Source organism: Pan troglodytes, chromosome 9 (genome assembly GCF_028858775.2).
Source record: "Pan troglodytes isolate AG18354 chromosome 9, NHGRI_mPanTro3-v2.0_pri, whole genome shotgun sequence".
Lineage (NCBI taxonomy): Eukaryota > Metazoa > Chordata > Mammalia > Primates > Hominidae > Pan > Pan troglodytes.
The window spans coordinates 38,453,736-38,470,011 of NC_072407.2; the positions used below are offsets into that span (position 1 = coordinate 38,453,736).

Here is a 16,276-nt window from a genome sequence, read left to right on the forward strand (position 1 = left end):
ATTGGTCCGTGGTTTAGTTTATTTGCATGCTGAATCCACACACATTTGTTTTATGTTTGTTAGTATATTGAGCAGTGTATTAGGGATCAGGGATATAGATGTAAAGGGAGTACACAGTCTAGAGAGGAAAAATAGTGACAGGCTGGGCGCGGTGGCTCAAGCCTGTAATCCCAGCACTTTGGGAGGCCAAGATGGGCGGATTTCTTGAGGTCAGGAGTTTGAGATCAGCCTGGCCAACATGATGGAACCCTGTCTCTACTAAAAATACAAAAATTAGCTGGGTGTGATGGTGGTCGCCTGTAATCCCAACTACTTGGGAGGCTGAGACGGGAGAATTGCTTGAACCCGGGAGGAGGCGGAGGTTACAGTGAGCTGAGACCATGCCACTGCACTCCAGCCTGGGCAACAGAGCGAGACTCCATCTCAAAAAAAAAAGAAAAACAGTGACATAAACAGGCAATTACAATATTTTGTTATATGGGGCACAAGAAGATGCCCTTGGCCCTGCTTCATGAGTGTTGTGGGGCAGTGTAGAGAGAGCAGTTCAGGAGAGGTACGTATGGATGTCATGGGAGCTAGCAGCCAGGAAGATGTAAACATGTTAACAAGGACCTCTCCAGAGAGAGGTCTTAAAATTGTCCAGCCATAGAGAAGCTTTTCTCTCTTTAAAAATATTCTGGCTCTAAAGTTATTCATTGAGTTAAAAACAATAATTGCAAGTTGGAGGAAATCTCTTTGCCTGTCCTTACGTGTTACATGTAACAAGTAAACCTGTGCCACAACACTGACATCTCTGCAAAGTTACTTAAGTTTTCTGAGTTTGTAGTATCGCCCATTAAATGGGATTAATAATATCGATCTCCGGATTATTGACAGGCTTAAGTGAGATAACTTGCGTGGTCCATTTTCTAGCCCCACCCTCTCATTTCATCTAGTAAATCTTCATTGCATTAATTATTTTCAACTTAAATACACCGCATCCTGCTCCTCACCTTCTAATATTAATAAATACTCTATCTTTCAGGTTAGATCAGTTCCTCTTATCCAATGTTGCGCTAAACATCCCCTGAAGTTGGGGGATCTTTTCCTTTCTAGTTTTTGCTCCCTGGCTTCCCTTTTCTGTTGCTGACTGTTGAAGCTTTCCTGCCCCACTGGCTTTGAAGGTAAATTGTATATACATGAGCTTGTGGGGAAAGCTGTTATATAAATGAAGACAATTGATCTAACTATTAGAGTGGGGAAATGGAAGAGATTCTGAAGCCTCCATTTGTAACTTAAAAACTCAGGTTTCATTTCTTAACAGGATTGATGTTAAGGAGGGGATTCCTTCATTGGGCAGGAGGGAGGACTGCCATAATTCCAGCATTCCCACTCTTAATAGTCAGTGTCATCAGGAAAGACCACCTCAAGCTTTAGTACTTTATTCATTTATCCAACTCTGCACCTGCTGCCTTTGGGTGTGGTATTTATTCTTGACCATATCACCCTGACCCGGTAACCAGAAGGGAACATGTGATGTGCTCTCATCTCTGCCTTAGGGGCAGCTCCCTCCCCACGTTAAGAATGCTGGCATGTAAATAACACTCTCATCTGTTTAGCGTTCCTTTTACTGAGCTTCTTGGTATCTTTTCTCATACTTGTACCTTTTATGGGATGTCCCCCCCTTTTTTTTTTTTTGAGACGGAGTTTCGCTGCTGTTGCCCAGGCTGGAGTGCAATGGCATGATCTCAGCTCACCGCAACCTCCGCCTGCTGGGTTCAAGCGATTCTCCTGCCTCAGCCTCCCGAGTAGCTGGGACTACAGTCACCCCTCCACTGCACCTGGTACTAATTTTGTATTTTTAGTAGACACAGGGTTTCTCCATGTTGGTCAGCCTGGTCTCGAACTCCTGATCTCAGGTGATCCACCTGCCGCAGCCTCCCGAAGTGTTGGGATTACAGGTGTGAGCCACCGCGCCCAGCCTGGATGTCCCTTTATTTTTTAAAGGCTGCCTTAAATACCTTGTTTGTATGTTGAAAAGAGCATTTAAAGAGTGAACAGATTTGGTTTGCTCTGGCTCTCTAATTATTTTAACTTTGTTATCACCCAATAGTTCTAGGTTAGTGGTTTTCAATCCTAGCTTGAACAGGAATCATTTAAAAATAGCCCAGGCCTCACCCAGGGCACTTCTATCAGACATCTCTAGGGGGGATGGCCCAGGCATCAGGAGGCTTTAAAAAGCTCCTCAGGTGATTTCAGTGCATTGCCAAGGTTGAAAACCAAGGCTTTAGGTTTAAACTAAAGGTGAAGTTGCTCTTTTTCTGGTTCATTTTCTACTTTAGAAAGCAGAAATTTTTTTTCTGGTTCATTTTCTACTTTAAATTAAAAATAAACCTACAGAGGGTAACACATATTAGCACGTCACAGAGGGTCACACGTATTAGCAACATATGTATCTTCAAAAGAGTGATGTGACTGGGTGGTAAGTGTTGATTGGACCCTTAAACTGTGACAGTTTAGAAGGGGCTTTGCTAGATGGGTTTAGGGACAGAGATGGTAGAGTGAGAGAGTGTGGATGGAGGAGTATGCATCTGTCATGATTACTAGAAAAATAAAACTTCAAATGCTTTGCTCCTTCTGCTGCGAGGTCATGTTCTCACAGCCAGTGAAGTGACAGCATATATGTGCTGAATGTGTGGCTTGCATTTTACATTTAGCTCTTTTAATTCATGTGTTAACCTTAGGAGGTACTTATTATTCTATTTTGCAGATGAAAATGGAGACTCATAAATAAGTAACTTACCAGCAGCTACATAGCTGGTAATTGGTAGAACTGGAAGTTGGACCCAGGCTCTAGTGCTGGCACTCATAGTTTCTCCCTGCTGCCATATTGGCCTCTTCCTACTTGGATGAAGATATAACTCTAGTGGCAAGGGCATTTACTAGTGTGTGAGAAGGTCTTGTTTATTCGTTTTTGCAAATTGCACGGTCTCCTTTATTCAATGTCTTTTTTCAAACAGCTCACAGATCTTTTGTGGTTTTGTAAGTGCCTACTCCCCACCATATTGCCTTCTAGAGAAGAGGCAGGAATTTATTTTAATGTACAGGACAGACATGCATGGGGAGTAAAACTACAGACTCCACTCTAGGTGTGTGGAAATACTAAAAATAGTGCTTTTCTCTGTGTGTGAAGTTGGTCTGTTGAGTTTTGTCATAGACAGCGTTGAGTTCCTCTCCCAGGTGGAGGTGGCATAGCTTTGCGTCACCTACATGTCTCTCCTGATTTCCAGTGAGCCAGGGAAGACACTGCAGAGGCAGTTGTCTGTGGTCAAAAGTATTCTCTGACCGTGGAACTAGATGAAGCTAAGAGCTTCCAGGATCATGTGGGGCTAGAAGAATGCCGCTCTAACCCTAGAGGAGGGACAGCTGAGTGTCTTCTGATGTAACTGAAATTGGAGAATCAGGTGGATTAAAATTAATTATTTATTACAGTAAAATAACCTATCCCATTTCAGAGACATTTGCTATCTTTAAAACATTAATACTATAATCCACCTTACCAGTAACAGTTTACTTTTAGTGACAGTGAAAGCCATTGACTTTTTTTTTTTAATTGAAAAGAGATGTTGCAAATAGCTGCTGTACATTGCTTGAGATGCACTAAACAGGGTAGCACACTTGAAGGTCGTGGCAGTAATAAAGCGTTTGTAAGTTCTGAGTAAAGTATTGACCAGCACAGCTTCCCTGGAGACCATCTTCTCATTGCGGGATTGGACGTTTCACTGTTAAGCTTGTAGGACGCTTTTGTGCACCTCTCTGACTGGGAGCTTTGCAGAACCCAGTGGCTTTCTCTGGAGCAGGTGCTGAGCACATTTTCAGGCTCCAAAATCATCTTTCTGCTCTTCAGAGCAAGTTTCTTAGCAGATTGGTGTCGAGATTTGTCAAGGGTTTCTGGGGCATGACTAAAAGTTTCAGGCAATAGCCCATCTTGTCAGATTTTAGTACTTTGGACACAGGAAATTAAAAAAGAGGGCAGATGGTATAAACATTGCAAAGCTATGTACCCGTGACAGTGTAAATAAAAGGTTTGATTGTGCTAACTCTTCTGCACTTTCTTTCTGTGTTTCTGTAGAAAGCTGATGTCCTGACCACTGGAGCTGGTAACCCAGTAGGAGACAAACTTAATGTTATTACAGTAGGGCCCCGTGGGCCCCTTCTTGTTCAGGATGTGGTTTTCACTGATGAAATGGCTCATTTTGACCGAGAGAGAATTCCTGAGAGAGTTGTGCATGCTAAAGGAGCAGGTAAGTGCTGTGTTTATTTGCTGTAAAAGATTGTTTCACAGCACCTGGGTCAAGTGTTATTTCCCAAAGGATTGGAAGACCTTTAACACAAGTGCCAGATCTCCATTTGTGGGAGAAAGGAAAAACATCCAGCAGTAGGGAAATTAGTAAATAAATGATGGTTATTTCCTCAGGTTAAACATTATATATAAAATTGTTTCTTTTAAAAATAGCAATCTTCCATTTCTCCCATCATTGAAGGAATAAAAATACAATAAGTCCTCACTTAACGTCAATAGGTTCTTGGAAACTTTGACTTTAAGCTAAACAACATGTAATGAAACCAATTTTATGATAGGCTAATTGTCATAAGCAAGAGTTAAGTTCCTATGGCATATTTCTGATTGATAAAACATCACCAAACTTCTAAATAGAAGACTCAAAATACATCTTATATTAAACATTGAAATAAATGTGAGCCGTACATACCTTTAAGAAAGATTAGTAAAATAAGATAGTTATTTACTAGCTTATTCCAGTTCAAGGTGGTGGGAGGCCAGAGCCTGTCCTGGCAGGTTGGGGTACAAGGCAAGAGCCAGCCCTGGACAGGATGCTGTCCATTGCAGGGTGGACTCACATTGGGACCATTCAGACATGCCAGTTCACCTAACACGCACATCTTTGGGATGTGGGGGGAAGCTGGAGTACCAGGAGAAAACCTATCTAGACATGGGGAGAACATGCAGACTCCACACAGATGGTGGCCTCAGCTAGGAATAGATTTTTTTCTCATCAACGTTGTAATGAAACAATGTTGAACAAAACAATGTTATTTGAGGGTCTGCTGTACAGAAATACAGACATAGACACATGCACTGCAATTGCAACTAAGTTTAAATGATGTACTTATTGGGTAATTACTGGAATGAGCTGCAAAATTTGGGGTAGTTATGTTAGGGTGGTGGGTTTGTGATGGTTTTTCCTTTCTTTGTTTCCAACAATTTCTGTAAAACTTTCTTTATTGCTGTTATATCAGACACAAAAGATGGGGGTGGTATTTGAAAGAAAGTGAAAAACTCAGTTGGAAAAAGAGCTCCACAGAAAGGAAGTTTTTCTCTTAGCTTGCTGACTTGGACTTCCAGTTAGGACTTCTGCATTTCTTCATCTCTTCTTCCTGGATAAGGCTTCTTCCCATCTTCTCCAGTGGTTTGTGTGTATTTTTCCATCTTGACTTGTTTAGTTTATTGCTTGCTTTGTATCATCGTTGCTAAGTGTTGAAAAGATTCTTTCTCTTATGTTTTCATCTCCTCTTCTCTCTGTTCTTCTCTTTCTCTCATAGGTCCTACCTGTACTTCAGGCCCCTCTGAGACCCTGTGTCCTTGGGCCAACCTTGACGACTTCTAGCCTCACTCACCTCCTTCTCTTGGCTCCAGCTATGTGGCATTCAACTTAGCACTGAATGATAGAATAGGGCTTTGCATTTCACCCTCTTTATTTTGTGTTTGGGCATTTCCCCTTCCTCCAACATACTGGAAGCTCCCAGAAGGCTGGTGCTAACCATCATTTTCTCTTGTCACCCAGGTGCCTGTTGAGGACCTGAATGTCTGAGTAATGGTCTCATAGTAAGGATTTCTGTGTCTTTCTCGTTAGGGGCCTTTGGCTACTTTGAGGTCACACATGACATTACCAAATACTCCAAGGCAAAAGTATTTGAGCATATTGGAAAGAAGACTCCCATCGCAGTTCGGTTCTCCACTGTTGGTAAGTTGGTTTATTGGCGTGATTGGTATGGCTTAACTCAACTTCACCTTTTGGGGATGTTTATAACTTAAAGAAAAAGTTATTAGAAAATAGGAAGCAAGCACTTCTCCAAGTTATGGCAAGGTTTTACAGTAGAAGACATATTTGGAGACACATAGGAAGTTACTTGTATTTCTGTTTGTTGAGATCTTAGGAAATCACACTTACACAGAGGCTACCTCTGCAATTCTGTGACATTTGGAAAGAGCTTTCCTAAAAGTGGTTGCCTCTAACAGAAGAATAGAGTGGAAATCTTATTTAATAACTATGCCTACAGCTGACCTTTATTGAGAATTAATTCTGTGCCAACTGTGGTTAGGTGCTTTACAGATATAATCTCTGATTTGTAGATCTACTTTGCAGAGTGGGGTTCTTTTTATTTTTGAGAGGCTAAGTGATGTTTCTCACGTTACAGAGATAGTATTAGATCTATCATACTATATTTCAACATACCTAGTGCTTCACTAGTTCCGTTTCTGTGTCAGTCTCTGCATTTTAAAAATACTGTGGAATGTAAAAATAAATGAAATTAAGAACTAAGAACCAATATTTTAACTCATTTTCTTAATGTTAACCTCATCATTTTGACAACTCACTTATTCTGTTTGTCACTACTTTAAGCCTCATAATTATTTTCTTCCCTTATTTTAATTAAAAGTTCAATTACCTGTTTGAACAAAGTTATCTTATTATGGTAAATGAATGACATTGTCAGCTGTTATTACATGTGTTCTCTTATTGCTCTCAATTAATTATTTTGTTTGATTTGTGGACTGAATTAGCTGGTGGGTAGGAATAATAACCTGGGCACTTAAATACCTAATTTAGTTCTTGGAAGTGGATTAGAAAGGATGGATCCAGGTGCTTCTTTATGTCTCCAGGCTTCTTGGATGCAAAGTGCTGTGGCTTATGCTTCCTGTTTCCATTTGAATATTGTAGCTGGAGAATCGGGTTCAGCTGACACAGTTCGGGACCCTCGTGGGTTTGCAGTGAAATTTTACACAGAAGATGGTAACTGGGATCTCGTTGGAAATAACACCCCCATTTTCTTCATCAGGGATCCCATATTGGTAGGTAATAGAGTATTTTGCACTCAACAAATGTTTGTTGACTTAAATTGATTTCAAATAGGTTGGCATTTGAGGAGAAGCCGTGGGAAAGGCAGAAAGAAAAGAATGTGAGTTGTCTGGACTACTTTTTTCAACACATTTTTCTGTATTTAATAAGATAAAGTAAGAACAGTTACCATTGGTCTTAGATTTGTCATTTTAAGACAGATTGACTTAATGGGAAGTGAGTTTAGTTTTCCTTGCAGAGCATCGAAGATTAGTAAAAAGAGGGACTTTACTTTGGAAACAAGCAGAGGGTGTCTCTACATGCTCTGAGTCAGCAGGAGGGGGTGTGTGTGCGTGCGCGCATGCGGGAGGGTGGGTATATTTTTTCCGTGAAGAAATACTATAAATCCCAGCACTTTGGGAGGCCAAGGCAGGCAGATCACTGGAGTCCATGAGTTCGAGACCAGCCTGGGCAACATGGCAAAACCATATCTCTGCAAAAAAATACAAAAATTAGCTAAGTGTGGTGGCTCATGCCTATAGTCCCAGCTACTTGGGAGGCTGAGGTGGGAGATTTGCTTGAGCCCAGGAGGTCAAAGCTGCAGTGAGCTGTGATCATGCCATTGCAATCCAGCCTGGGTGACAGAGTGAGACCCTGTCTTAAAAAAAAAAAAAAGAAAAGACTATAGTTTTGAGTATATTTGAAATACTTTAGGGTATCTTAGATGCTAGTTGTCTATGCTGAGTAAATTTCATATTATGGTTTGGCAGTTTAAAATTCTAGGATTGTATTTAGAATTATAATCCATAAACCTAGTAATAGGCATGTATAATGAAAGACACCATAATTCCTGTAAACTTAGTTTTTGGATTTTTTTCTCTCTTTTTTCTATTTAGTTTCCATCTTTTATCCACAGCCAAAAGAGAAATCCTCAGACACATCTGAAGGATCCGGACATGGTCTGGGACTTCTGGAGCCTACGTCCTGAGTCTCTGCATCAGGTATGAACCCTTTTTTGCCATTGTATTATATCACCTGGGATGCAGTGTTTAATTATGCCTCTTCATAAAGTGTCTCTCCAGTTTTGGCTATTTTATTGGAATCAGCTTCCTCAGATTTCTTGATCATGAAGAGTTTTGTAGTAACTGGCTTTACTAATCATCCCCCATTCATTGGCCTTAAATGATGATGATGATGATGATAGATAGCTAGCAACATTGTCAGTTGATATTTAGCAGTAGTAAGGATGAAAGTCTGTAGTGTAAGGTAAAGCTCTGTATTAAGGAAGTGGGGGGAAAGTAGTACCAAACAAATTTGCTATGCAAATAAATTTTGAATAACAAATTAGGCCAATTTTCAGGTTGTTTTGGCTTTCCTTCATAGAATTTTGAGACATAGTATTAGTGATTTGCATATCATTTTGATTTAAAATTTTTCTGTTATTTTCTACAAGTGAAATAATAATGGTAACCCTTCCCATGGGAAATTGGCTAGTATGTTTTATGTCATTAAGGGACTTTCTGGAAACTAAGGAATATCTTAAAAATCAAGGATGTTTTGATTTAAATGAAAACATTTTTGGCTTTATATTTCTGTTCTTTAGGTTTCTTTCTTGTTCAGTGATCGGGGGATTCCAGATGGACATCGCCACATGAATGGATATGGATCACATACTTTCAAGCTGGTTAATGCAAATGGGGAGGCGGTTTATTGCAAATTCCATTATAAGGTATGTGTTACCTTTGGGGCAGAGGGTACAAGGCTCCTACCGCACACCTCCTTATTTTTCCTGAAGGATTGAGCAAAGATTAAGGCTTCTCCCACTTTTCCCTCACCTCCATCCCCAAAGATGGGAAGTATTGATCTCATTGATCAGTACTGTATTTTGTTGGCTACCACCTGAGGACATAACTTCACACTGTCCTATTAGAACTGTGTGTGGTTCTTCTTTAGTCTCCCTTTTACATGTGGCCAGAGGTAAGGCACATGGCTGCGATCAACAGTTTAAGCTTCCTTTTTCTGGATCCTGTGTCCCTTGCCATAAATATTTAGAAAATGTGCTGCTTTTGTGCTGCTTCTGGTTTAATGTTTCTGGGCTGGCGGCTTCATGTTGAGTACAGCTTTCTCCCTGAAGTGGGAATATCTAAGCTTTTGGTTTGGGCTCAAAGAAGATAGTATAGACCTGTAGGCTAGGCAGAAGGAAGTAATTTCCACCTAGTTTAAGATAGGCTCTCACTCTGTCACCGAGGTTGGAGTGCAGTGGTATGATCATAACTCACAGTAACTCCTGGGTTGCAGTGAACTCCTGGGCTCAAGGGATCCCCCTGCCTCAGAGTAGCTGAGGCTACAGGCGCGCACCACCATGCTTGGCTGATTTTTAAATTTTTTTATAGAGACGGGGTCTTGCTGTGTTGCCCAGGCTGGTCTCAAACTCCTGGCCTCAAGTGCATCCCCCACTTTGGCCTTCCAAAGTGTTGGGATTACAGGTGTGAGCCACTGTGCCTGGCCCTAGCCTGGCTTTTCTAGAGTTCTTGTTGGAGTTTGGAGTCAAGCTCTAGAAAATAATAAAGTGCTATAATGTTTTGCCTTTCCTAGCCCTGAGTCATTATCCTGAGCATACATACCTTTTAGGGCCCAGAAGAGGGCTAAGACAGCTTGGAGCATATCCCAATCTCATTATCACTTCCAGCATCCAATAGTGTCTTTCCAATATCATTTCTTTTAACTTTTTATGTCATCCATCTATTTACTTAGCATTTATTGAGGTTTTATTATGAACAAGGCATATAAGTAAAATCAATTACAAATGTCAGAAAACAAAATTATACTGTTTTTAAAAATTTGCATTCATATAGCCAGATCAAATCAGTTACATCTGGGGAGGGTTTTGAGAATGTTTTAATCAACTGAAATATTATAAAGGGCCCTCTTTTGGTATAAGCATGGCATTTGTTACAATGAGCAATATTGCCAGTGAACCCTGGCATGTTAGTGATATTCCCAGAGAACTCCCAAGGGCTAGTTAGAAACAAGCCTGAGAACCTCTGTTTCCAAAGACTGCTGCTAAGATAAGCAGAAAGAAGTGGGCTCGTGACCAGTACTGGATAATCTCTCTCTTAATGACATCCAAAAGCCCTATTTTCTTCTATCCTGCTTTCTTCTTTATCTGAACAATTTAATGTAGGTATATCAAACAGGAAAACTATCACCTCTTTTTATATTCATAACTTGGATCTATAATATTTGACAAGGAAGAATTTTATGAAACAGTTGACCCATTGGCTTGTAATTGCCAAAAGGGTCAATGTAGTGTTACTTAGAGTAAGACTAAATGGTTGTATCTAGGACAGCCAGTCTAGTTGGTAGCCTTGGAGTTATGCCAGCCTGAACTCAAATTTTTACTCTCCTAGATAATTGTGGCCTTGGGCATAGTATTAAAAGTTCTTTGAGCTCCAGTTCTTTTCACTGTAAAGTTGGCATAATATTACCAGCTATACAAGTCCTGGAAAGATTGGATTGCTTGTGGGTCTTTTATCCTAGGGCCCTAAGGTAGCCTGAGATCTTCATGGATTCATCAGTCTGGATTATTCTGACCTAAGATTATTCTTTTCTAAACCTAAAGGATTCAGTTAAAATCAGAAAGGTATTGCAATGTTATTTTACTACTTAATATATTAGCTTTTTGGGCGATCTGTACATGGTGACCTTCATTGTTTTAATCCTGAGGTGGCTTTACTTCTGGTTCAGTAGTAAGAGTTCAAACCTTTTCACTGATGAGACAGTTGGGATTTCTGTGGTAGAAATAGACCAGCGTTCAGAGTTGATTTTTGCTAAGGAAATCTTTCTGTGGCACTTGGCTTGTTGGGAGGTCTTTCAGAATAAGATCACATGGTCAGTCCATCGAAGAACAGTATGATATGATAACAGGAGCACTTATGAAGTGACTCAGCTTCTCTGGGTTTTAATGTCTTGCTTGGAAAGTCAGAATATTCATTTTGCCTGCTCATAGTCAGAGAACTAGTTCCAGGTGGCTGTACTGAAGTTCTTTTCAACTCTATGAGCTATGATTCTATGATTTATTAAAAAAAAAAAAAAAAAAAGGAATAGGACAGGGGTGAAGGGATACTGGCCGAGCACAGTCTCAGTAATTGATTTGAGCTGTCATGACATGGAATTAAAACATTACTTCATGATAAAAGGCAAGTAGTCCTTTAATTTTATTAATCTTTTGCCTACTTTTAAGATATATTTTGATTTTTCTGATTTGGAAAGTAACATGAGTGTAACAATTCAAATAATAGAATACATAAAGGGAAAGATAGGACTGATTTTAAATATGAAATGTATAGATGGGATTCCCTTGACATTTAAAAGTATTGGGATAATCAAGTAGAATTTCTTGTTGATAAATTCATTAGTATCAGATTTGAACAATAGAAGTATTGTTGTAAAGAAAGTTCATTCTTTGGGCAGTGTTACTCATAATCCTTCAATGAATTACTGATGAAATTTTGATAACTTTGACAATAAGTTTCCATTGGAGCTTCTTTCTTTCATTTTATAGACTGACCAGGGCATCAAAAACCTTTCTGTTGAAGATGCGGCAAGACTTTCCCAGGAAGATCCTGACTATGGCATCCGGGATCTTTTTAACGCCATTGCCACAGGAAAGTACCCCTCCTGGACTTTTTACATCCAGGTCATGACATTTAATCAGGCAGAAACTTTTCCATTTAATCCATTCGATCTCACCAAGGTGAGTCAGTAACAACTACATTGTTTTCTTTTTTAAGTCTCTTCTTACCTAATTAGAAAAAAAATCTAGTCAAACAATTATAATAATGGGGAAGTCATATACAAAATACAGAGGGTACCACTTCAGAGTGTCCTAAGCTGTGAATGAGTGCTTACCAGCATCTTACTTCCACGTTCCTGTTTGTCATTTCATTGAGTATGTGTATGTGGCTTCATATATTGTTATTAACAGGGAACAGATTGTGAAAAGCTGATGTACTTTTTCCTGGGGAAACTGTCAGTATTTACCACTTACTATTGTGAAAGATTTAACTAAGGCACTCATCTTAAATTCTTATGTTTTATTGGATTTAAAAATTATTTTCATTGGCTTGATTGTATTTGAAATCTGGTATTTTTGTGGGTAGCTTTGATTTCCTTCAGTTGATTGCCTGGTAATTGTGAATATGACATCATTTTCAGGTTTGGCCTCACAAGGACTACCCTCTCATCCCAGTTGGTAAACTGGTCTTAAACCGGAATCCAGTTAATTACTTTGCTGAGGTTGAACAGATAGCCTTCGACCCAAGCAACATGCCCCCTGGCATTGAGGCCAGTCCTGACAAAATGCTTCAGGTGAGCCTGGTGGATTGAGATGTTCTGAGGCAGGTGTCCATGTGAGCATGCACACACAAAATATGCAGCTTGGCATGATCTTTATGTGAGGAATTAACAAGAACATTACTTAAACTTTAATCTGGGTGCTTGGTTACCTTGTGGGATTCACTGAGGTGAACTATTCTTCAATGAGCATTCCTTGAATAAACCAAGTATAAACAAAAGTCCATGGTAAGATCCCTACATATGTGAAGACAAGAATACTTACTCTCTTAATTAAAAAAAAAAAGACATAATAGAAATACCTTAAGTATTGATAGAGTGAAGCATCGTTTGTTCTGTCTGTAGCTGAAGTATGGTTAATTAATTATAATACCTTGGTAAGCCTAACTTTATTAATTTTTTTGTTCTTTTTTTTTTTTTTTTTTGTGACAGAGTCTTGCTCTGTCGCCCAGGCTGGAGTGCAGTGGCATGATCTCAGCTCACTGCAGCCTCCGCCTCCCAGGTTCAAGCGATCCTCCTGCCTCAGCCTCTTGATTAGCTACAGGCGCCCGCCACCATGCCCAGCTAATTTTTGTATTTTTAGTAGAGATGGGGTTTCACCCTGTTGGCCAGGCTGGTCTCAAACTTCTGACCTCAAGTGACCTGCCTGCCTCCGCCTCCCAAAGTGCTGGATTATAGGCGTGAGCCACTGCGGCTGGCCTCGTTTTCTGTTTCATGGTGATGCTTGAATTTTTGCATTTGTCAAAAGAGATCTAGGGATGATCTTTATGAACTACATGTATGCTGCCAGTGATAAAAGCAGTGGATTAACCATTCACCTTGCTAATGTTAAGCCATCAGTATGTTTTACATCACTTTTTAATATCTCTTTCAAGAGTACCAAGAGTGAAAAATTGTACTTTGGATCAGAATCAGTAAGAAAATAATTGGCTTAATAATTACTGTATAAATCAATCTTTTGTGGTTTTGGACTGTGACCTTGAAACAAAGTTTAAAGATTGTACCCTAAATCAGACCACAGCGACTGAAGGTTACTTCTTATGTAAGTATCTGATTCCAGTTCAGGTTTCAGTCTGCATGGAGGACAAGCTAAGATTCCATTTTTAAAAAATAACTTTTTTGCTTATGACATTGGGGAACATCTGAGGCTTTTATAGAAAGTAAGTTTTTCATTAGTTTTTAGTCCAATTCAACTGTTACAAATTGAGTACCTGTCTGTTGTGTATGGTGGACTGTCTTGGGTGCCATAATGTAAGGCAGAATGCCATGGTGATCCAGAAAGCAAAATTTTGTCTGATAGGAGGTCAGCCACGAAGTTTCATGAACGAGGTAGCATTTGAGATTGTTTTGAAGAATAGATAGGATTTTGATTTTTAGTAGGTAAAATGGGGCAGGAGAAGGACATGAGTATAGGCACAAAGGTGGAACATGTTAGGTGTGTCGAAACTATAAACAGTCACTCTTTCCTGAATGAGAAGAATAGAGTTTGGGTAGGTTCATTGAGTATATGTCAGAGGGGACCTTAAATGCTTGAGTAGGAGTGAAAAGCTTTCTTCAGTTTTGAGAAGTGTGGTCTGGGATATATTGAGTAGAATCACTCCTCTTGGTGATAAATAGAAAAAGCGACAACTAGGGATTGGGAATAGCAAAAGGAAAGTCAGGCAGTTCTCAGAGGAAAAGCAGAAGTTTGCATTGAAACCAGGGAGTAGAGGAAGCCAAAACAAGGTAATCCTGGGCCCTAAAACTCCCTACCTGGTGGCTGAACTGTGAGAGGATGAGGCTGATGGGATTTGCCAAGGCATGAAATTGTCATGGGCAGAGCAGAGGCTGCATAACCCTGGTCACCCAGGGAGGGAACGGATTGAGGAATACAAGGTTACCTAAACTCTTTTCACAAGAATCCAAGTCACCATGGGTCTCTGGAACCACAGTGGGGCCGTGAGGCAGTCAGCAGCACTGAGTCATATAATTTGAAGAACAATGAAAATTTGAATGGAGAACTAGGCCCCTGGGAAAAGGACTGCAAAGCAAATACGTATTCTCTACATTCCTAAGAAAGCAAATGTCTAAGGCAGCTATTCAAACAGTGGGGAAGAGAGTTCTGAAAAAGGATGACAAGTAGAAAGTAATATAATTTCTGTTAGTATTAATTTTAGTTCTGGCAAATATATCTATTTTGAATTCAGTGTACTCTTTATAGGTTGTTTTTTTTTTTAAATGAGTTTTAGAAAGTGTTTGAAAGAGCTTTCATAAGTTTGTCGAGTTATTGTTTCTAGCCTAGCTTTTCCCCATCCTTCTTAGGTCATTTAGCTATCAGTTCCAATACCATGGAGCCTGTGAGGAGCCATACAGTTGGGGAAGGACTGTTGTACTCATTTAGCCATTTGGTGACCATTAAGGAATGATTTGAGATTTTTTGAGTAGGTGAGTAGGGAATATGTAGATTGTCTTGTTGGACAGGAAGTGGAAAGCCAGTTAGGGGGGCTTTGGGGTTATTCCTGCTGAGAGCTCATGAGTATTGTAGCCTAGGCAGTGGCGGTTGATATATTAATGGGCAGTGTTTACAGGTGCCTTTTAACAAGGTCATGTTATTAAGTTTTATAACTTTATCCAAAGTGGTGAGCCACACCATGGTGAAATGTACAAATAATATAATACAAGTCATAGAGAGACTGTCCTGTCCCCTGAGTACCTAAGGACACAGGTGCAGCCTTTCTTGCTCTCATTCTCTGCATTTTGCCAAGAGTTGGAGAAGTTGGGCCGGTTGCTTGGGTGGGAAAGGCTTTCCCACTCACGCAGGTCCAGCAAGGGAGTTCAGGCACAGGGCCATGGGGAAGGCCTAGATTCAAGCTGGTGTCAGGATATGGCCTCACTGTGCCCATTTCAACCTTTGTTGGTCTCCACCCATTGGTGGGGTAAGGTTGCCTGATAAACACAGGGTGACACAAAATCAGAATTATGTGATAGAGGCTAGGAGCTGCCCATGGCAGGATTGTATCTCCTATCCTGTTGATGGAGTCAAGAACACAACTTTTTGAGCCAAAGGAGACAACCAGCTTCCAACCTATAGCTGGGTTTTGGTCATGGCCACGTGGCTAGTCATCTAAATATGACCTTAGGCTATTTGAAATGATGATAAGAGGGAGTCATTCAGCCAAAAGCAAAATATTGACAGAACACTGGGACTGGATTAAGTCTGTTGGTATCAGTGATTTGGAACAAGGTTATTGCTTAAGTTGCCCTATTCAATTTGGTTTTTATTTTGCCTCATAGAATTAGGGATATAAAAATACTTTTAAGGTTCAAGGCCAATGATAAATTCAATGGAAGAAAAATTGCTCATAGAAAAGAAGTATGAATAATGAGAATAGTTCAATAATTAGATATTAAGATTAATGCAGAATTTATCATAAAGCTTTTGTTTGAGCATTAACTGAAAGAAATTTCAAAATGCTTGCCATCTTTGCCTTGATTAACATGGAACATAATTTAATCTTAGATTGATTACCTTTGGCATTGTAGGGCTTTCATTTTGAACCACAGATTTTTTGTTATTGTTGTTTATATCTAGAAAGTCTCAGAGCTCAAAGTGTTTCTGAGATAATTCAGAAGGCAGCATGGGAGTGGGAGGTACCTTTTTTTTTTTTTTTTTTTTCTGATCTTGCTTTGTTGCCCAGGCTGGATTGCAGTGACACGATTGCAGCTCACTGCTGCCTCAATCCCCTGGGCCAAGCAGTCCTCCCACTTCAGCCTCTTGGAGTAGCTGGGACTACAGGCACATGCCACCATGCTTGGCTAATGTT

General features: G+C 40.0%; 1 protein-coding gene across 1 annotated transcript in view; it reads left to right on the forward strand.

The window, feature by feature from the left end:
- The window catches only part of CAT (catalase), a 33,845-nt gene that overhangs the window by 6,463 nt on the left and 11,106 nt on the right, over positions 1-16,276 (forward strand). Inside the window, exons 2-8 of the mRNA XM_001147928.7 lie at positions 4,112-4,283; positions 5,913-6,023; positions 7,002-7,132; positions 8,015-8,119; positions 8,722-8,847; positions 11,683-11,874; positions 12,336-12,488. Coding sequence (XP_001147928.1) covers positions 4,112-4,283; positions 5,913-6,023; positions 7,002-7,132; positions 8,015-8,119; positions 8,722-8,847; positions 11,683-11,874; positions 12,336-12,488 — 990 coding nt within the window. The remainder of the gene's footprint in view (positions 1-4,111; positions 4,284-5,912; positions 6,024-7,001; positions 7,133-8,014; positions 8,120-8,721; positions 8,848-11,682; positions 11,875-12,335; positions 12,489-16,276) is intronic.